The sequence below is a fragment of the Nelumbo nucifera genome, chromosome 1, assembly GCF_055504915.1.
Source record: "Nelumbo nucifera cultivar China Antique chromosome 1, China Antique-T2T, whole genome shotgun sequence".
NCBI classification, from domain to species: Eukaryota; Viridiplantae; Streptophyta; class Magnoliopsida; order Proteales; family Nelumbonaceae; genus Nelumbo; species Nelumbo nucifera.
The window spans coordinates 3,869,117-3,890,283 of record NC_142649.1 but is presented as its reverse complement, the minus strand read 5'-3'; the positions used below and the strand labels follow the sequence as shown (position 1 = coordinate 3,890,283).

Sequence of the window (21,167 nt, the reverse complement as noted above, 5' to 3'; positions counted from 1 at the left end):
TATTAGGTTTCAACAGTTCAAACAATCACAGACCACTTGCTCTAATGCTCTCTGTGGAAGTTGGTATTGGAAAGTGGTCTCCTTGGGTCAATGGAAGATTACCAGTGCATCTAGCTTCTTTAAATTGAACACAATCCATTGTTTGGGAATCAGGAAAAGTAATCTTCCAAAGTCCAGACTGATCAGGAGGAGAGAAGAAACAAAAGAGATGGGGATGAAGACTCCTTTGGTTTCCAAGTTCTTCTTATTCTGCTTCATTGGTTTTTCTTCCTTATTGGTGAATTCACAATCAGATTCCTGCAGTTCTAATCTCAATATTGCTGGTATTCCCTTTGACACAACTTCTCTCAATTGCCAATCTGTGTGGAGTTCCCAAGATTACATCCTTAGAGTAAGTTTTGTATTTGTCAGTTATGGTCACTCCTGTCATGTACATTCTTATATTTACATTATATAACGTTGTTGGACACTTTTACAGTATGAACAGCAGGGACCCAGCCTATGGAATTTCATTCTCTCGGCTCCTAACACAAACTCATATGTTGCAATTGGGTTCTCTCCTGATGGAAACATGGTTGGATCTAGTTCGATTGTTGGGTGGGTTCCCAGTGACGGCAATGCAGTAATTAAGCAGTACTATCTAGGAGGGATGGATTCAAATTCTTGCACTCCTGATTCTGGGGACCTGAAAGTTGCAAATATGACCATTCTATCTCTGTCATCTCGTTTATACCTCTGCTTCCAACTAAACATTGATCAACCCAAGTCTAATCTGATCTATGCTGTTGGGCCAGAAAGTAGCTTACCATCTTCTCCTGACTATCTCTTGTCACAGCACCAATCAAAGACCACAGCATCTTTGATTTTTGTCTCAGGTGAGTGCAATGACAAAGGAAGGATTTGCATAAAAAATGATTTCACATTTCTCCATTTTCTTTTCTTCTGCATTTTTTGGTGGGTCAGATGGTTTCAATCATCTAATGGCGTTTCTTGTCACATATATAGTAGATCGGTTAATTAGGGTCTGATATGATATATAATTGGTCACTGATCAAAGCAACATACTATTCTTCTTTTGAGCTTTTGGCTTAGTTTGGAAAGAGTGCAAATACAAATAAGTATTTTGTATTCTAAACCTGTATTTGCACTGTACGTATTTGTAATTGTAGTCTTTCCATACTGAGCCTTAAATAAATACAAACAGTCATAAACTATCCAAGTTCCAGTTTGAGACGATCGACTCTTCATCTAACTCACCATCATTTGTATGTGTTGTTGGGTTGTTTTTGACAGGCAAGAGTACAACAACTTCGAGTACAACGCAAGTCACAGATTTGAGTCCAGGTGATGATACCCAGGACACAGGTGGTTTGGGTACAAGCAATACCCAAGACACAAGCTCGGGTGCAAGGAATACTCTTGCGGCTTTAAGCATTTTGGGATGGGTCCTTCTTATGATCATTGGATAAATGTCTCCATCTGTCTTTAATTATTTTCTCTGTCTATCTATTTCTGTTTTGTACTTCAATGGTTGTTAGTGAATTGGAAACAGTACATCTGAAGGGATCCAATGTTCTAATTATAATTATGATTCAGTTTATGATCATCATGAACATGATCTTGAGGATCTCCTCTATATGGTCCATCCCCATGAGCTACAGATTAGGTTTGCACATGGCCCGGATAATTTTTAAGGCAAGGGTGAAGGGACATGTAGGTCAAAGTAATTATACCCGTTAAGCTCTCGATCTTCATATATAATTTAATTATAGGCCCCGTTCGCTTTTCAGGAAGTTAATCCATCTTATTTTATTTCCCAGATAAATAAGACAATGACCAGTTTAGTTATAAAAAGCCATTACTAAAAGGAGCAACTTTGTTCCATCAAAGTGTTTGCAACTTTTCTCTTATATGGAAAAATTAATTACCCATTTGGGAGATGAGTATCATTTACTTGGATAAGTGATATCCAAGGAAAATAATTTTTTCGTATACCTCACACAAATCTTAAAAAAGAATATGTATATCTTGATCAATTAGAACCAAAATCTCATTGACTAAATTTTTCCTCTCTCAAAATTCATAAAATAAACATAGCCTTAGAAAAAAAATGAAAGGAGGAAGGTTGGTTGTTTGGGAGAAGTAATAAAATGGGGATATAGATTAAAGTAATCCCTAGCTTATATGAGTGAGAACCAAGAAAGAAGGTGGTACAAAATCTGCATCAACTTTTGGGAATGTAAAATTTGCAATTCAGACGAGAATTGAAAATTTTACATCAGGTATCTAGGAAGTAGGAATAACAAATCTGGTTACAAACGTATTCAAATTTTGTTCCAAGATTGGATTTTCTTCACTATGCTTCCTACTATGCGATTCATACATATGTTCAAAACAACAAATGGACCCACACAAAAAGATCTAGAAAAATCATGTCGATTATACATATTAACACCATGCATGTTCCAAATTCGGATTGGCTGAACACGATGGCTGCTCAGCGGGCTGTCCAACTAATGATAATATTTGACGTCAATAATAAAATCATAGGCCCCACAGGTTTCATGTATTTTATTATTAGTGTGGAACTGTATCATGGTTCCACAGCTTGTTAAACAGCCATGCATTGCCTTTAGCTAATCCTTGTTCGCATTGAATATATCATATGGGCCTCATAAGAAATATCATGTTGGCCCAGTTATAGGCCCTACCAATTACTTTGTGCATAGTTAAAATCATGAAAGGGATAGTAACAACCATCATCCCATTTAAAATAGGGTAAATTGCTGAAACCTCCCTTGAAATTTTTGGTTGATGAAATCTTTGAAGTTTGGTAATTGTAATTACCTTCTTTGAACTTTTACATATAATTGCAAGTAGATCCTCTTTAATAGAATCTTATAAAAGGAGGCATAAAAATGTCCAAAATATCCATGCAGTTACTTTTAACAAAAATGTTTATTTTCCAAATTTTCTCTTCATAGGAATCACTACCCCAAACTCTTCCAATCTATTTTCTGAAATTGTTTTATTTTTCAAATTTGTCCTTCATATCAATCACTCAAAGGTAAAACTGCAACTAGGGGTGGCAATTTTTAACCCAACCCGCTGAACCCACCCAACCCACCCAGTATTTAACCCATCCAATCTGCCCATTTACTTGACGGGTTGTGTGATCAACCCATCACCCAATCCACCCATTTAAATGGGTTGGGTTGTGGATATCCATTGGGTTAACCATTATAGACATAAGTATTAATTCCTTAGCCTTTATTTTTTAATTTTCTTCATTTGAATTAAATAATTTATAATTAATGCATTAATTTTCTATTAGTTATTGACTAAATTTAGTTTTGTCTTGAATCAATACATTTCACCCAACATAAATCCAAATCAATTTGACCTGAGTTTAGGCCAGTTCAACGCGGTCTGACCCGATCTAGTATATACTGATTTGAGTTGACCCAAATCTGAAATAGACCCCAAGCGGGATGGTTTGGTGTCGCTTGCTTTGTCTGATTTGGGCCGTCTGGTCCAACCAATATCCACATAGTCTGACCCAACTTGGTACAAGTCGACCTGAATGGTTTTGGGCGGGATGATTCGGCCTCCATGTGCTTTGCCCGATCTAGACCGTCTGACTGACCAATATCCACACAAGTTAGTAACGTTGACCCGGCTCGGGTCAGCCGGTCCAATCCTGAACCCGTGCACAAACCTAATATGGTCCGGCCTAAGTCAATCCACCATTGATCAAACTGGTCCGGTCTAACTGGATCGATCCAGATCTAAACGGTTCAACCACCTTTGAACCTAAGTGATTCGATCAAACCCGAAATCCGAACATAGTCAAATGGCTTCGCCGCTTGTGTAAAAATAACATGCATGTAATGTGATTTGAACCTTCACCAGTTATGTAAATAGTAACCACAATAACCACAAAGCTATAACCAACTTATTTATTAAGAGAGAGTTAGTTTGCTTTTTAAGTCCATCAATATAAGATTAATGGGTTTGGGCGGGTTGGATTGGGTTAAAGCAGGTTTGGATTGAACCCAACTCATTTAATTTTATATAACTGGGTCATTAATGAGTTAGCGGGTTAGATGGATTGGATTGAAACTCAACCCAAACCAAACCCAACCCAACCCGCCCAATTACTACTCCTAACTGCAACTTTTAATTCTCTTTATTTTTGTTGTTCGTAAAGTTTGAATTGTTTTTTTTTTCATAAAAACCAGCTTCAATATTAATTATTTGGGTATTTTGGGCATTTATTCTTTTTTTAGAAGATTCTACCAAAAAGGATTTACTTGCGACTGTATAAAAAGTTCAGTGCGGGAGGTTTCAGCAACTGCATTAGAAATCCTTGTTAAATGCTTGCAAGTCCATTAAAAACTTCGGTCTTTTTTAATGGGCAGTTGGGTTGGGTGTTGTCAATACTTTATAATTGACTTGTGCTGTCCATGTGCCAAGACATTCAATATACTATCACAAGGCGTGTTGCATCCACGTTCTTTCTCTCACATAGACTAAACAATTAGGAGATATTGCATGAGTTTTGTTTATAGCTTATGTTGTAGTTTAAAAGTCTTCGGCACCACACTCAGCATCCAGCAACCGTTCATGCATTAAAAATTTAAGATTCCAACCAATCTATTCATCTCTCTCTATGCCTAAAACTGAACCGTCCAGCAGAGGAATATCTAAAACCAAACCATTTGTCATATTAATACAATTTACAGGAGCTTTTATGAATGAATGGGTGGTTGTTTCTGTTATTCAATTCAATGGGTATGTCTCTACTTAGGGTCCTGTTTGTCTTTTGAATTTGTGAGGGGTGAAAGTTTTGGTCAATGAGATTTTGGTTCTTATTGATCAAGATATTCATGTTCTTCTTTTAGATTTATGTAGGGTTTGGGAAAAATTAATTTATTTTTCTTAGGTGGGTTGAAGATACCTAACTCTTAGGTGGATAAGTAACTTTGTCACTGGAGGAAAAAGTTGTCAATACTTGATGGAATAAAATTGCCCCTTTCAATAATAGTTTTTTATGGCTAAAATGGCCATTGTCTTGTTTACCTGAGAAATTAAAGAACATGAATAAGTGCATTTATCCTGATAAATATTTTCTAGGAAATACTTATCCAGATACATTTACCTGGATAAATAACTTCCCGAAAAGGAATTGAGGCTTTAGAGATTCTTTCCTCATTTTTCAACTTGATCACATTTGATTTCTAAATTCATTAATTTTTATACTGCAAGCCGGTGGCAGCTGAAGTTAGGTTTTGTTAGGTTTTAAGGATGCAAGCCGGTGGCACTCTGCATTGGTCAATGCTTTAGCTACCTCACATTGTGAATTTGTGATGGGTTGGTTAACAAAATATATCTGATCGATTTTTGCATGTATGTTAATTATTCAATGTCGACATTACAGAATGGAAGAACCTTCAGCCTACTGGATTTTCCTCACATCATCACATGGCCTCTAGCTCTTCTTATATTGAAACCAGTTCACTAATTTGATATATAAATCCATTACTTTCTTCATCCAGAGCTCATCCAAAACAACTAAAAGAGTTGAATTGAAGATGAAGGTCTCTTTGGTTACCACAGTTTTCTTTTGCTTATTCCTGGGCTTTGCTTTCAGTACTATTAGTTGTCAGTCAGATTCTTGTGGTTCTACTCTCACCCTTTCTGGTATTCCCTTTGACACAACAACTCTCAATTGCCAACTCGTCTGGAGTTCTCAAGACTTCATCCTTAGAGTAAGTTTTCTCACTATCACTTAATGCTGTTCTCATCTCATATTCAGATTGCTATATTGTAATGTGACATGCATGGGTGAACTTCTCAGTATGAACAGCGTGGACCAAGCTTATGGAATTTCATTCTCTCAACACCGGACTCAAATTCATATGTTGCAATTGGGTTCTCGCCTGATGGGAGTATGGTGGGGTCTAGTTCAATCGTCGGCTGGTTTCCGGCAGGTGACCGTGCCGCCGGAGTAATCAAGCAGTACTATTTAGGAGGGACGGGCTCACAGGACTGCAGCCCAGATTCAGGGGACCTAAAAGTTGCAAACATGACCATCATATCTCAGTCATCACGTCTGTACCTTGCCTTCCAATTGAACACTGATCGACCAAAATCTAATCTGATTTACGCTGTTGGGCCCAGAAGTAGATTGCCATCTTCACCGAGCTATCTAATGTCAGAGCACCAGTCAAAGACCTCTACATCTTTGAACTTCAAAGCAGGTGAGTGCAATCTTCTGTTAATACGTTTGAGGATTGGGGATTTTTGGCTAGAATAAAAAACCTGAATGATGTGAGGTATTGAAGGTTGGCAAAAACAGTGGTTTGAATTTTTCTAAATATTTGTATATGCCAATTATAATTTTTTTAAACGGGGAAAATTAAAAATACAAACTATATTTTTAATTATAATTTTTCAACCCAAACTATTTTTAGGTTACGTGTTATTAGATAAATTTGTATTAATTTTTATTATTTATCTTAATTTTTACTATTTTTATTACATTTTATTAATTTTATTACTCTTAAATGCAATGCGCATGCATTGTTAAGTGACATTTAGACATGAATCTTAGGACATTTCTAATTTGGCCAAGCTGAACCCCATCCATATTAGCAATATTCTTGAGTTATGTATAGTTTAATAAATTAAAAAACAAAAGTCTATTAGGGATTAGGGAGAGCGGTAGTTTCTCTCTTATTAAATTAAATTAAAAATATTTTCATTAAATTATGTTTTTATTGATTTTTATCAATTTTGACGAATAAAATATTTTTTTCTATATAAGTTTGTTAAGAATTTTTTTTATTGTTTTTAATTTTAAATTATGTTTTTTTATTAATTATTTTAAATTTAATTTTTTATAAAATTTGTAATATCATTACTATTTTTAGAGTAACTTAATAAAACTAAGTTGTTTAATTTATTTAATTAATAAGTTAATCGTCTTTTGAATTTTAATTTTTCCCTATTTGTAATTTTATTTTACATTCTAATTTTTAGTATTTTCTCAATAAATGTAACTTTTATATATTAAAAAATCCTTGCTATTTTTAGTAAAATTTCTCATATTTTATCAGTTAATTAAAACAATTAATTTTTAAAATTTACTGCTATCTTCTATTTTTTAGAAAAAAATCCTTATTTTATCAATATCTATTAATTGATAAAATTGTTAATAATTTTTCTATTAACTTCCCTTATTTTTCTAATTTTATAACATTTTTAAAATAAAATTATTTTTAGTGAAATTTTTTCTTATTTTCTATTTTTATTTTCAAAATTTTATAACTAGGTTGAATTTATCAAAAGAAATGGGCCTGGTTTAACATGAAATGGTAATTGAAGTTAGTGGGTCAAATGATTTTTAGGTATTCAAATTACCCAATGTCCCATGAATTCCTGTTCTTGATGTAGAGACTTTTTGGGCCCGTAGTTCATTTATTCTTTTCCTTTCTTCTTCTCCTAGGAAATTTGCAAAGCAAAGGAAACAAACTAATTTATTTGATCTACCACTTAATGCTTCCAAAACTTAAGTTCAATGCAATAGAGCTATAAGACAAAGGAGACAATTCATATTTAGAGAAAATAGTTTTAGAAAATTAGGAATGACATTTTCACATAATTTATAGAAAAAAAATTAGTGAATTTTTAATAGTTTTTTTTTAAATAGAACAAAAGTATTTTATTCAAAATTTAATTAATATTTTAACAAAATTCATGTTAGTTAATAGTGGTTCTAATATTTATTTTCAAGACATATTTTCTAAAAATTGCAAACTAAATTGGATAAATCCAGATATATGTTCAAATTGGTAACTAAAAATTTATATTTTCTTGATCCATCTTTTGGCTATTGTGTTTTCCAAATTTCAACATCAATACATAGTGGTGTGTGGAGCCCAAAATGTCTCATGGAGATAGATTTTATAATGACAATATTAAAATAATAATAATAATAATAATAATAATTGTAATTAATTATTAAATTTTTTTACTTTACTTTTATTATTTATCTTATTGTATTATCTATTTTTTCTCTTATTAATATTTAGTTATTTTTTATTCATCTTATTTCAATATTTAAAAATGTTTTAATTGAAACATTAAAGTTTTAATACATTGATAGAGATATATAGAACTAGACATGGAGAGAGAGAGAGAGATAGAGAGAGTGGAAAAGCGGCATTAGAATTAGATGGTTTATTGGGCATGTGAAATAGAATAGGAGTTGTTTTAGTTGGTGGTTATAGTTTAGAAGAAATTTTAGGAGAAGAGATGATTTAGGTGATGAGAAACAAGAGAGAGAGAGAGAGAGAAACTTTTAAGATTTAAATTCTTGAGAGGAAAGATGACGTGACCTAATAAGATAGGCTATATATAGTATATATTTATTTAGTATAATGAAAATTATGCATAAACTACAACCTTTCATTCCAAACACTTAAAATGATATAAGAATATGTTAAAGTTAAACAAGAACATGTTCCAAGATGATTTTTTTCCTAACAGGTCAACCACCTAACTGAACATTCAAATCTTTTTACAAAAACAAAGAGGTGTGGCTTTATCACCCACTGTACAAATCAATTGTGCCTACAGTTATCACTCCCCTTCTGGCGTATTGGGGTGTATCAAAAATTTGAACCTAGAAAGAATGAAGTCCTGTATTGGGTTTTTGTCATGTGTTGGATAACTAGCTAACTAAGGTTTAATCGATGAATTAATTTATTATAAGAGTTGATTCCAATTAGCATAACTAAGATATTGATAGACTAAAATGGTAAAACATATGGGGCATATAGTGAAGGGTGATACCCAATATAGAATGGATCCTTCTTGGTAGATCTCTTTATTGGGGTTACAACAACCACTCCCATTAGATAATTAAAATCAAAAAGTGCTTGAAGCGAAATAGCAATCAAGAAAACCCAATAGCAACAAAATAAATGAAATCAAATAAAAGACAAAGAAACAAGGACTACTATGAGTACAAAGGATTTATGGGTTTCAACCTTATCGTCTACACCCATGGGACAAATGAAAGCAATTTGTCACTATAAAAGAAGAAAAAGAAAGCAATTCGTCTACACCCTTGGGACAAATGAAAGCAATTCGTCTACACCCTTGAAACACAAACAGTCTTTAACTCTTGTACATCCATTCTTATTTTCTTTTTTCAACTTGAAGAACAAAACAAGAAAAAAGAACCCATTCTCACACCAAGAACACCCTTTTTAATTTCTCTTAATTTTTTTATTTTTTTCTCTCCAACAAGAAAAATAACAATACTTCTTCCTCTCTTAACCTAGATACAAAAGAAACTTTTTGTTTAATAACAATTTTCTTGTTTAGAGATAAGCTACTTCTGACCAGGCCTTGTCATATAAGTGGTCACAAATGAGCACTGACTCAGTACAGAACAAATGGATGGTAGTTTAATTAATTGTTTCAATTTGAAAGAAAGGTTCTCTCACATATCCCTTTCAATTTTGAAATTGATTGAACAGGCACAACTACAACACCTGGCACAAGTTTAAGTCCAAGTCAAAGTCCAACCTCAGGTACAGAAGACACCAAAGATACAAGTTTGGTTCCAACTTCAGGTCCAAAGGGTTCCCAAGACAAAAGTTCTAATCCAAGTATTACCCAAGGCACAAATTCAAGCTCAAGGAACCATGGTTCAATTCTTAATGTTTTGGGAGGGACTATTATGATGATCATTGGATATTTCTTCATATTTTAAGTTATTATTGTTATCATCATCATTATCATCATCATCAAATACTCTTTTATTTAGGGGTTATTTGTGAAAAGGTAGATTGAATCACAAGGTTTTGCCTAAGGAATTTTGATGCAATTCTCTTTTTCATTTTTATATTTTCTTGGAATATTCACTATCCATGATTAATTATGAACTCAAAGAGCTCCAATGAGTGGGTTATTGGTTGGATTCTAGTGCATGGAATTAATGACTTTATAAAACTTTATTACTTTAAATACGATCCTCTCCAACGGGGAACAAGTTGAAACCTAGGGTACTTAAATTCTAATTGTGTCAGTTGTCCAAATTCTAGAAAGTCCACATTAAGATACATTTCTCAACTTGCTGTAGGAATTGTTTCTTGGGAGTTCAAATCAGCCCCCACAAGATTGTCCCCTACAACGTCCCACAGCACGTCCTTGTCATGTATTGGGAACATTTTTTGATGATGACATCATCATTTCTAGAATTATCATTGGGAGATGTTTTCAATACAAGACGGGGATGTGCTGTGGAACGTTGTAGGGGGCTGATTTGGTCTCATTTCTTGGGAGGGCAGCAAGTAGAAATTAATTACTTCCTTTGTTATGGAAGTAGAGTATGGTTGAAAATTTTCATCACTAGTATGCATGGTTTTCAAAACCGGACCAGACCGGACTCTGATTGGAAAAACCGGGAATCGATCGGTTCTGTTTTTCCCCAAAATCGGATTTTCTCCATAAACCATTAATTTTGGTCAGCAAATCGCTGACCCGGGCGGTTAACCATTCGAATGGTTTTGACCATTTTTTATTTTTTTTAAATATTTTTATTTTTTGTCAGAACGGGCCGACCATTCGGTTTGAACGGTCGGACTGTTCAACCCGGGAACTGAACCCCTCATCGGTTCGTTATTCGGGTTGGTTTTAAAAACCTTGCTAGTATGGGTGCTCTTCTATTGGATTATATAGATAGATCAATACAAGTTTTCTACAATAATGTAGCAATTGTGTTATTCTCTAAGAACAATAAGATTAGTAGTCAAAGAAAATACATTGATTTGAAGTACTTGATGGTGAGAGACAAAATACAAGACCGTGATCATCCAATAGGCACTAAGGGGAAAGAGATCTTGGTTTTGAGAGAGAAAAGTAGAGAATGGGATGTGAGAAAGAATAAGCTAAGGCAAAATCAATTTTCCAGATAACACTAAGAAGCTAAAAGGGACTTGATCCCTTCCTTCATCAAAAGTCTTACTATTTATAGACGAAGGAGGATACATCCACGATTGGTGAACCGCGGTTTTGTCCCCTACAAATATAAATGCCCATGGGGCCTTTATCACAGAGGCCTCCACAACCCCTTCAAATACTTGGCTGCAATTATCCTGTAGCTAGGGGTGTCCACGGTTCGATTAACTGAATCATGGGTATATTTTGCAAACCGAATTAGTGGTACCAATTTTTCCATTTCTCCAAATCGAAACCAAACCAGTACTACTAATTAATCGATCCACCGATTTCGGTTTTTCAGTTTTTTCATAGACATCCCTATCTGTAGCATTACCACGGTGCTATATTAACCCATCCACTTGTACATCCAACAATGTTAGCAGACTCCATGACTAAGGGGTTGGTTGTTCCCTATTAGTTTTCAAGACCATGTAAGAAACTTGGTGGTAAGGGACACAATGCAAAAGCGCAAAGTGGCTTGGTTGTTCTTATACTTAAAACACATTTTATTTAGCTTATTGGCATAGTTGGGATTAGAATTTCCCCACTATATTTAGGGGTTTAAAAATTGAGCATCTAAAATTCAAAACTAATCCCATTTGGTTGAGAACATGGGACAGCTTAAAGAGAGAAATCTAATATATATATATTAGAGGAAGGCTTTCAAGCTACAATCTTCATCATTCAAATAGTGACTTTTTTAAATTTAGATATATGGCATTTTTTGAGAAGTTAATGTTAAAGTCCATAGTCCACTATCACCATTCAAGCAAGTGGCTTTCTCATTTTCTAGAAAATTAGACACATGGCAATTTCTGAGAAATTCTTGCTAAAGCCCACAATACTACTATGCTATAGTTCCCCACCATTTAGACACATGGCCTTTTCATTTTTTTGGAAAGTTAGACACGTGATATTTTCTGAGAAGTTGTTGCTAAAGCCTACAACCCATTACCACTATTTTCAATCAATTCCTAAAAAAATGTAGAAAATGTAAAAGTGGTTATCCACAATCATTTCTACCTACATTCTATCAATCACAGTTAATCATTAACCATCTATTTACCATAACAAAAGAAAACTATCCATATTCTAATAATTATTGAAAATCTATTTTTGAAATAAATATTTTTTGAATTTTTAATAATTATTTAAAATATTAATAAATATAAATTTAACATTACTGATTCCTCGTAAGGGGTCATTCACTAGTTAAGAGATTAAACTCCAAATATTTTGGAGAGTTCCTTGATAGGAGGAAACTGCCCATATGATAAAGGTCATGAGGACCCCTCTCCCTTGTTGCAATCTCCTTCTTTTTTTTTTCTTTTTTTTGAGGATAAAAAATCCCGTGAGTTGATTCATTCATTCAAGCTTGATGAAATATCATTTACAAGAATAGTGTTCAAGAAATTTGGAATAATTGACCAGGTAAAAGGCCGATTCAAGGATAAACCTATTTTTTCTATATATAGCATGAGCAGCCTTATTTGTGATCGATGGGTGCAAACCGTGCAATTCACCAAGGAAGCCTTATTTACACTCTCATTCTTCACCACTGAACCTACAAAACTGTGTGTATTCCTATCAACACATCTTTAAGAGATACTACTGATAGACCAAAGGGGAAAGAACCAGTCCTTGTTCTCATCGAGTGATCATCTTAGTGAGAAGAATCTTACTACCAACTTGTGTTGATCGCTCTGCCATCAGAGGGAGGCTCAACTGCCTATTAAGGGTTCAAGATACGAGGAGAGGCCGACTTGAAGAGATTCAACTATGGGGAAATGGCGTCTAGAGGTAATATTTGTGATTTATTTTATCTCATTATTACTCATTCGGCCATAGCATTCATTGATATTCAGACCAGATAGATTCAGGTTTGAAATTTGATACTATATTTTGTTTTGTTTTATTTATTTATTTTTTGATGTTATGTTGCTGTTATTTGTAAACCTCAGTGGAGTGCATTAACAGTTTGACATGGAAAATGTTTTTTTCTTCTTTTATTAATTAGTAAGTGTACATGTGCTTTGTACGTGGTAACTTTTGTATGATGATGATGGTAAATAATATGTTTCAAAAATTTTTTATATATTTATATAGCTATAAAAATTATTCTTATTTTCATACTTATTTTTGTTTAATATGATAAATATATGATATTAGAGATGTGACCAAATGTTTTCTACAATTTTTTGTATTTTTTTTATATTTTTTGTGTCTTTATCTTTTTTTTTTAATTTTTATTATTATTTAATTGTAACATCAAGGGTTGACACATTTTGACCCAGAATGTTGAATTGTTGGCTTGTCACCGAACAAGAAAACATCTTAACTTTTGGGCTGATTTTAAATTTATATTTTGTTTCTATCATTAATAAAAACAATTATTCTTTGTCACACTTTTTTTATTTAATACAGTTAATTAATATAGGATTCAATGAAAGAATGAGAATTAATACCCTAAATATAAGACTTAATGAGAGGGAATTGAATGATGATAAATGTAGTAGTTCAAATTATATTGTGTCCTTACAATTAGAGAGGGACTAAATTCAATTAAGGGTATTCTAGGCAAGAGAAGGATTTAATGAATGCTAATTGGAATTAATACCTAAAATACAAGATATTGAAAGGGATTGGAATGAGGAAAAGTGGTTGTTCAAATTACATTTGTCTTAAAAATGAAAGAGGGATCAAATTCAAAAATTGGGGTATTTTAGTCAAACAAATGTTCCACACTCTCATTTTAATAATAGTATAGTTTTGATCGAATGAACATTAAGGTCAAAATTGTCATTTAATACTTTTGTCTATAAGTAAACCAATAATAAATAATAGGGTAATGTTGAAACCTCCCTTGATGTTTTTGACCATTGCTGAAACTTCCCCTAAAGTTTGGTAATTACAATCACCTCCCTTGAACTTTCTGACATAATTGCAATAGACCCCCTCTGTTAGAATCCTCCGACAAAAGGGATGAAAATGTCTAAAATACCCATGCAATTACTATTGAGGTTGTTTTCTAGAAAAAAAAAAAAAACAATACAAACTTTATAAACAACAAAAAAATAGAGAATTTAAAGTTGCAACTTTACATTTGAGTGATTAATCAGAAGGGAAATTTGGAAAATAAATCAATTTCATAAAAGAGATTGGAAGGGTTTTGGCTAGCAATTCATTGAAGAGAAAATTTGGAAAATAAACATTTTGGTTAAAAGTTACTGCATGGATATTTTGGACATTTTCATGCCTCTGTTTAGAAGATTCCAACAAAGATGATCTACTTGCAACTATGTCAGAAAGTTCAAGCGACGTGCTTGCAATTACCAAACATCAGGAAAGGTTTTAGCAACAATCATAAACTTCAGGGAAGATTTCACTAAATAATATGATTCCAAAGTATAGGGGTGTTTTAACAATGAATTCAGATTAGCTGAACACTTTACCTGTTCAGTGGGCTGTGGAAACAATGATGAGGTTCCATGTCAATAATAAATTCATGAGCCCTATTGTAAAAGATGCAGGCCCCTTGTATTTTAAATACTGATGTGAAACATTACCATTGATTCCACAACCTAATGAACAAATAAAGCGTTAAGCTAAACCTTACTCTTTAATAATATGCAAATTAAAAGGTAAGTTTTAGTAAATACACAAAATAAGGGGTACTAAATGGCCCTAAAAATGATGCACAAAATAAACATTTCATCTCCCAATTTGGGACTGCTGCCCGTACTGTGAAGTACTTTCTTAAACAATTAAAGAATTCAACAAAGAGAAAACAGAAAATCAACTCTTTTATAATTTTCTTTAGCTTAAAACAACAAAATAGTCGATAAATAACTTAGAGCTGGGCGAAACTGCTCATAAAAAATTTGAGGGGCTTCTGGACTCCACATGCCAAGATGTAGAATAATAGCCCCACACCATTAACAAAAGACTATTATATAAAGAAATTCAGTTGTCTCTATTCAATAATTGTGCTTCTCATTATCGCAGATTGCAAGGAACTTTTGTGTTCATTTCTTACATCTCATGCCTCCTTTGAGTTCAGATCTGCACCCCACAAGGGGGTGCCCCACAGCACATCTCGACCTTGTATTGGGAACACTTCTTGATGACAAGTTCAGAGATGATGAGATGTCATTGAGAGATGTTCCTAACACAAGGTTGGGATGTGCTGTGGGGCACCCTTTTGTGGGGCGCAGATATGAACTCGTCTCATTTATCCCACGTACAGGCAATTGTGTGGTTCATACCTTAACAAAATTTGGGTGTAATATTTCTAGAATAATGGTTTGGTCTAAACCAAAGTTTTTAAAATCGAATCAGACAATGAATTGGTCATGGGTCTGATTCACAGGTCGAATAGTCCGACCATTCGAATCAAACGAATGGCCTATTCTGACAAAAAATTGAAAAAAATTAAAAAATGGTCAAAACCTCTGAATGGTTCAACCACCCGGATCAACTATTTGCTGACCAAATCAATGTTTTTTTTTTTTATAAAATAATAGTTTTGGGATAAAATGGAACTGATCACCTGACCGATTCCCAATTTTTTCAGTCCGACCATCCAATCCAGTCTAATTTTGAAAACCATAATCTAAACATCGAATTCACGTCTGCACCCTACAGTACATCCAACTGTGTATTAAAAATATCTCCTGTAATTGTCATTCGAAGAAGTTCCAAATACATGGTTGGGAGTTACTTTTGGGGTGCAGATGTGAACTCCTAACCCTTCTGACTTTCTCGGGCCTGTAAAAAAAATTAAAGTTGGTGCTTACTAATCATCCATCTGTAGAACTAGCCAAAGGATATCATAAAATACGAGAAAGCATCTAACAACCACGAGCTTTAGTATTAGCTAATTATTACCACTCTTGCTCATTGCCTAGCTTATGTTATGGTTCTAAAGGATTCCATGTGTTTTATTCTTAAGCCACTTTGTCAACTGTGATCCCTTGATTCAGTGCAAAATTCCACCGTCTGGCCGGAGGACTGAGAAGGTAAGTTTGTGATGCCCTGAAGAAATGTTGAGAGAGGTTGCTTTTAGGGGTCCGTTCTTTTTTAGATTTTGATTCTTAATAGGACAAAATTATTTTTTTTAATAATAACTTTTATGAATAAAATAATTATTTTATTGTTTACTTAACAAATAAAAGAATATAGGTAAATATACTTATCCGAATAAATAATTTGCTGAAAAACGAATGGGACCTAGGTATATGTTACGGAGCTTCAAAACAATTGGGATAAAGAAAAGGAAAGAAGGATTTAGCACGCAATGTAGACAACCCATGTGAAGAAAGGCAATAAATATAGGTAGCTAATTTAGAAGGTCAAGTTAATAGTGTAAGGCAATTGCTGTATGATCCAATTCATTTGAAAAAGGAACATGGCCATAAGGAATCCTCCTTTTTATGTTTCTACATCTAAGATCTAACTTGTATTATTGGTTAGTAGGTAATAGGGATTAAAGTCTTATTTCAAAGAGAAGTTGATATATGTGGAAAAAAAAGTTGAAGAAATTGGTATAGGTACTAGGTACATTCATTATTGTTATACCCTAAGGCCCAGTTTGGAAAGAGTATAAATGCAAATATGTAGAGTATACTAAATTTTACATTCTACATATTTGCATTTATATTCCTTCCAAACTGAACCTAAATAAAAAATAAGAATAGAAATTGATATATATAGTTTGCATTCACCATGAGACAGAGTAAAATCAACAGGGAATTTTTTGGATTAATGTATCAAAACAATTAAATGATGAAATAACATCAAAACTAAATGATGACTGAAAAGAAAAAAAATATCAAGAGTTAGCTTTTTTTTATATAAAAAGAGTTGCTTAGAGTCTACGTGCATGGATATATAAGGCGATTAGTCAGCAAGCCATGTGATAAGTCGTGTATTAGTGGTTACATACCTGCGTTTGTTTGAATTATTTCAATAGAAGATTTAATTAAGTTTTCAACCAACAGAGCTACTTAAAAATGATCTATATGCACATGATGTGCGATCAATGCAGAAGGTTCAGTTCAGTAAACAATACTTGATACGTTGTATCATGCCCCTTTGGGAAGTCCGATCTGTTCTTCTGCATGCCTTTTTTCTTTAATTCTAAGAATCCTTTTAAATGAAGTTTTCAATTTTCAATTTGACAAGGAAAGAACACATGATTAATCCAGAAGATTGAGGAACCGTCATCAGTTGATGTGAGGTCTATGAATAGGTTACAGTGTTTTTAAACCGCTGTTGATTTAGACGGTTGGACCGTTCGGCCTGGGAATCATTCAAGCAATTCATTCTGTTTTACCTCAGATCTGGTTCTTCGCCAAAAACTGTTAAATTTGTCAGTGAACTGCTGATCCGAGTGGTTGAATCATTAATCTTTTCAACCCATTTAATGGTTTTTGACTGTTTTTTTATTTTAATTTATTTTATATTTTAATTGGAATGTGTTATCTGTTCAAAACAGATGGTTGAAACATCAATCTGGAAATAGGTGGCTAGAACGATTTTAGTTATGAATCTGTTTTTAAGACCTTGGGTGTGGTTTTTTATGCTCTAACAAGCCCCTTCATATGAAAGCATATTGAGCTTGAAGTATGAACAAGTAAAAATCCACCCATATCTTTGCTGATTAATTATAATAGGAACGAACACTAAACCACTTGGTCATAGGCTTTAATAAGTTTCAAAGATCCATTCAACCTAAAAACTTAGGGTCTGTTTGGTTCGTAGTTGTAATCAAAATCGAAATCCTTTAGAATCAGAATTGAAATGGTCTATTCTCATAGTCTGTTTGATTCAGACACAAATGAGAATGAAAATTGGAATCAAGAGGAATGAGATTTCATTCCCAAGGGAGGGGTAGGGAATGGCCATTCCCTCAAATGGGAATGAAATTTCGATTCCACCCAACCAAACAATTAAAATCAGAATAGCCCATTCCAATTTCAATTCCAAACTCCTATTCCTGCAAATCAAACAGGGCCTTAATTTGCTAGGACTTGGGTGTGTTACCTGAATAGATTTTTATTTTCTTGCAATTTTGACGTCTATCAATTGATTGAATTGTTTGAATTAAGGAAGAAGGATCCACCATAATTTATTTCTGGGCCCAACTTGTATTGTTGGTGATAATAGGATCTAAAGCATTATTGCGGAGGGAGGGTTAATTCAAATGGATAATGGTAGAAATGGAAACAGAAACATCCATTCGATTTGTCGAGCCAAAATCAAGAAGAAAATAAAATAAAATAAAACACCATCAATTAATTCATTCATCAACGTTATATTTGTTAACTTATCTATATATCTAATAATTTTTCTTATAAATAAAGATTGCTAATTAAAGGCCATGTAATAAGGCATTGCTAATAAGGAAAATAATTTTTTTTTTCTTTTTTGCTTTTATTTTAATGTTTTTGGCATCGATTGAAAGTGCATCTTACACTTTAAGGAGACCCAGTATCTTAAAAAAAAAAAAAAGCTTGTGGGGCCCACCATGGACCCAGGAATTGGATTTAGATAACTTCTTACTCCAACTTTTGTACTTGTAGGATCCTAATTTAGAAGATAATTAATTCTCTTTTTTTTTTATGGTAACATCAGGAGGAAGGAGATAATTAATTCAAACAGCTTCTCTATTTATACTGAGCAGTGAGCACCAGTCCGAACTAAAACCCACGGAGAAGGAGAAAAAAGAGCTATTGAGTTTTGAGAGAGAGAGATGAAGACCTCTTTAGTTGTCATACTCTTCTTTTATTTCCTTGGCTTTTCTTCTTCAGAAGATTCACAGTCAGATTCGTGCAGTTCGAACTTCACTCTCCCCGGCATTACCTTCAACGCAACTTCACTTAAATGCGTATCAGTCTGGAGTTCTGAAGACTTCATCCTCAGAGTAATTAAATTCCTTATTATCACCTCCCTCCATAAGTCCATATATACTTTGATTTAAGTTCTTTCTACTGCTGTATAACTAACATATCGGAGGATTATTTATTTATTTTTTTCAGTATCAACAGCTTGGACCAAGCCTATGGAATTTCATCCTCTCAGCACCAAACACGAATTCGTATGTAGGAATTGGGTTCTCCCCTGATGGTAAGATGGTTGGGTCTAGCTCAATAGTGGGTTGGGTTCCCTCTGGCAGTGGCAAAGGAGCGATTAAGCAGTATTCTCTGGAAGGGACTCGTCCATCAACCTGTTTGCCAGACAAAGGGGAACTCAGTATTAAGAATATGAGCATTGTGTCTCAGTCGAATCGTTTGTTCCTTGCCTTCCAACTCAACACTACTGATCAACCAAAGTCTAAGTTGATATATGCGGTTGGCCCCAAAAACAAGTTTCCATCTTCTTCAGACTACTTATTGTCGGAGCACCGATCAGAGACCTCCACAACTTTAAATTTTGCTACAGGTGAGTGCAGCTTAATTATGATGCTGGATATGTATAGGAATTGTTTCATCCGATAGAAAGTAAGAGAAAAAGGCAGAAATTAAGTTGGAAAGTTCTTAAGAACTTCACCCAAAACTTTCTGTTTCTCTTTGTGGACCATTATCTGCATGGCCATTCACTAACCTTTTATCTTTCTGTTTGTTTTCCCACGTCCAAAGGCACAAGTTCGGAGAGTGAAGAAGAAGAGGAGGAGAAAGGTTCAGATAGCAAAACACAAGCTAAAAGTTCCACTATGAGGAATACTGTTTTACTTCTAAATGTTCTAGGATGGGCCCTTGTTGTCATCTTTACATGACTGTTCTCTCTTTCTCTCTCTCGGGAAGGGGATGTTTAATCAACCAGAATAAATCTCAGCAATCTTCTTCATGGGGTGACCCTAGCTTCTCAATTCTGGGCAGCTTATTGGGTCAGACATGGCTGGAGGTTAGGCAGCTTGAAGAACTAGCTGGATTAATTGTATGCTACTTGTTCAAGTAGAGAGATTAGATGAGAAATAAGCTATGTAAGGATTCAAGATTAATCCCTTTTTTCCATTTTTTTTATTTGTACCAAAAATTAGGACCCACACCATGAATGTCTCCCAATCAGTTTGAGTTTTATCCATCTGATTGAGCATTATGTGTAATATGCATTTTCAACTTCAAGTCAAGCTCTTTTCTACTTTCTAATTAAATTACAAACATATGAAACCTTTTTTTTGTTATTTTTTTTGGTAAAAATGTGAAATCTTTGTTTATGGCACACAAAATGGGATAAAAAAGTAACAACAGAATCTCTACTATAGGGCTGCAAACAAATTGATCCAATTGGATATGCTTTTATTTTGATTCATTAGGCTCAGTTTGGAAGGGGTAAGAGGGCAAAACTTTGTATTTTATATTATTTTGTATGTATTTATACTGTACATATTTGTATTTGTACTCCTTCCAAACTAAGCATTAGTATTTTTTGGATTCGAATCAAATGTTAAATTAGATTCAGATCAAATTTGGATACTAAAATACCTATAATAAAATAAACTAAAAACTATCAAGATATAATATTATATACATAGATATATATATATATATATATATATATATATATATATATTAAGAAAAAGAACTAAAAATATATTGTATATAATGAATAAAATGACTTGGAATAACTTTTGTAAGACCTGAAGATATAACATTCATTTAAACTAACTTTATGCACATTAATTTTAATTAACCTTGTATGCTTTTTCTTTTTCTTTTTTGTATTGAACTTATTATACATATATAAATTATTAGATTGAACTATAACAGATCAAATTGGGATATATACATATTTAATCCAATTATAGGCAAATCAAAAGAGCTTAACTATGAAGCTGAAACGTTTAAGGTTTAACCAATCAACCACTACCATATATATAAGTGGTAACCAATCAAGTGGTTATTTATTAAATTAACAGGGACATATACCATTTGCAACCCTAATGCTCGTTTGAGAGGGCTTTTACACAGCAGCTTCTGGCATTAGGCCCCAAATGAAAAATCGTGATGCCATGTGATGTAATCGTTTCTGGTCACGTATCATTTTTTCGTAATGTGTCAATGTTTTGGCTAAGTACCTCATCATCTTGTTTGCTCTCATGTGGTCGGTGACTCAGAGGCTGAAGTGGAGCTCCCTGGTGGCGAGTTACC

At 33.6% G+C, this 21,167-nt stretch overlaps 3 protein-coding genes across 3 annotated transcripts; all 3 read left to right on the top strand.

Moving 5' to 3' along the window:
• Window positions 1–1,582, top strand: LOC104605266 (cytochrome b561 and DOMON domain-containing protein At3g07570-like). Its single transcript, XM_010269954.3, has 3 exons — window positions 1–391; window positions 479–875; window positions 1,294–1,582. Exons 1-3 carry the CDS (start codon window positions 209–211, stop codon window positions 1,467–1,469), a joined length of 756 nt encoding a protein of 251 aa, XP_010268256.1. The 5' UTR covers window positions 1–208; the 3' UTR covers window positions 1,470–1,582.
• Window positions 1,583–5,415: 3,833 nt separating this feature from the next.
• LOC104605267 (cytochrome b561 and DOMON domain-containing protein At3g07570-like) lies at window positions 5,416–9,896 on the top strand. Its single transcript, XM_010269955.3, has 3 exons — window positions 5,416–5,771; window positions 5,861–6,263; window positions 9,552–9,896. Exons 1-3 carry the CDS (start codon window positions 5,595–5,597, stop codon window positions 9,785–9,787), a joined length of 816 nt encoding a protein of 271 aa, XP_010268257.1. The 5' UTR covers window positions 5,416–5,594; the 3' UTR covers window positions 9,788–9,896.
• An 8,810-nt stretch (window positions 9,897–18,706) lies between these two features.
• Window positions 18,707–20,136, top strand: LOC104605268 (cytochrome b561 and DOMON domain-containing protein At3g07570-like). The gene is made up of 3 exons (XM_010269956.3): window positions 18,707–18,940; window positions 19,056–19,458; window positions 19,656–20,136. Exons 1-3 carry the CDS (start codon window positions 18,770–18,772, stop codon window positions 19,790–19,792), a joined length of 711 nt encoding a protein of 236 aa, XP_010268258.2. The 5' UTR covers window positions 18,707–18,769; the 3' UTR covers window positions 19,793–20,136.
• Window positions 20,137–21,167: the final 1,031 nt, after the last annotated feature.

Coding starts and splice junctions, on each gene's coding strand:
- LOC104605266 (XM_010269954.3), top strand. CDS start 209: ATGGGGATGAAGACTCCTTTGGTTTCCAAGTTCTTCTTATTCTGCTTC. Junction 392..478: donor CCCAAGATTACATCCTTAGA/GTAAGTTTTGTA, acceptor ACACTTTTACAG/TATGAACAGCAGGGACCCAG. Junction 876..1,293: donor ATCTTTGATTTTTGTCTCAG/GTGAGTGCAATG, acceptor TGTTTTTGACAG/GCAAGAGTACAACAACTTCG.
- LOC104605267 (XM_010269955.3), top strand. CDS start 5,595: ATGAAGGTCTCTTTGGTTACCACAGTTTTCTTTTGCTTATTCCTGGGC. Junction 5,772..5,860: donor CTCAAGACTTCATCCTTAGA/GTAAGTTTTCTC, acceptor TGAACTTCTCAG/TATGAACAGCGTGGACCAAG. Junction 6,264..9,551: donor ATCTTTGAACTTCAAAGCAG/GTGAGTGCAATC, acceptor TTGATTGAACAG/GCACAACTACAACACCTGGC.
- LOC104605268 (XM_010269956.3), top strand. CDS start 18,770: ATGAAGACCTCTTTAGTTGTCATACTCTTCTTTTATTTCCTTGGCTTT. Junction 18,941..19,055: donor CTGAAGACTTCATCCTCAGA/GTAATTAAATTC, acceptor TATTTTTTTCAG/TATCAACAGCTTGGACCAAG. Junction 19,459..19,655: donor AACTTTAAATTTTGCTACAG/GTGAGTGCAGCT, acceptor CCACGTCCAAAG/GCACAAGTTCGGAGAGTGAA.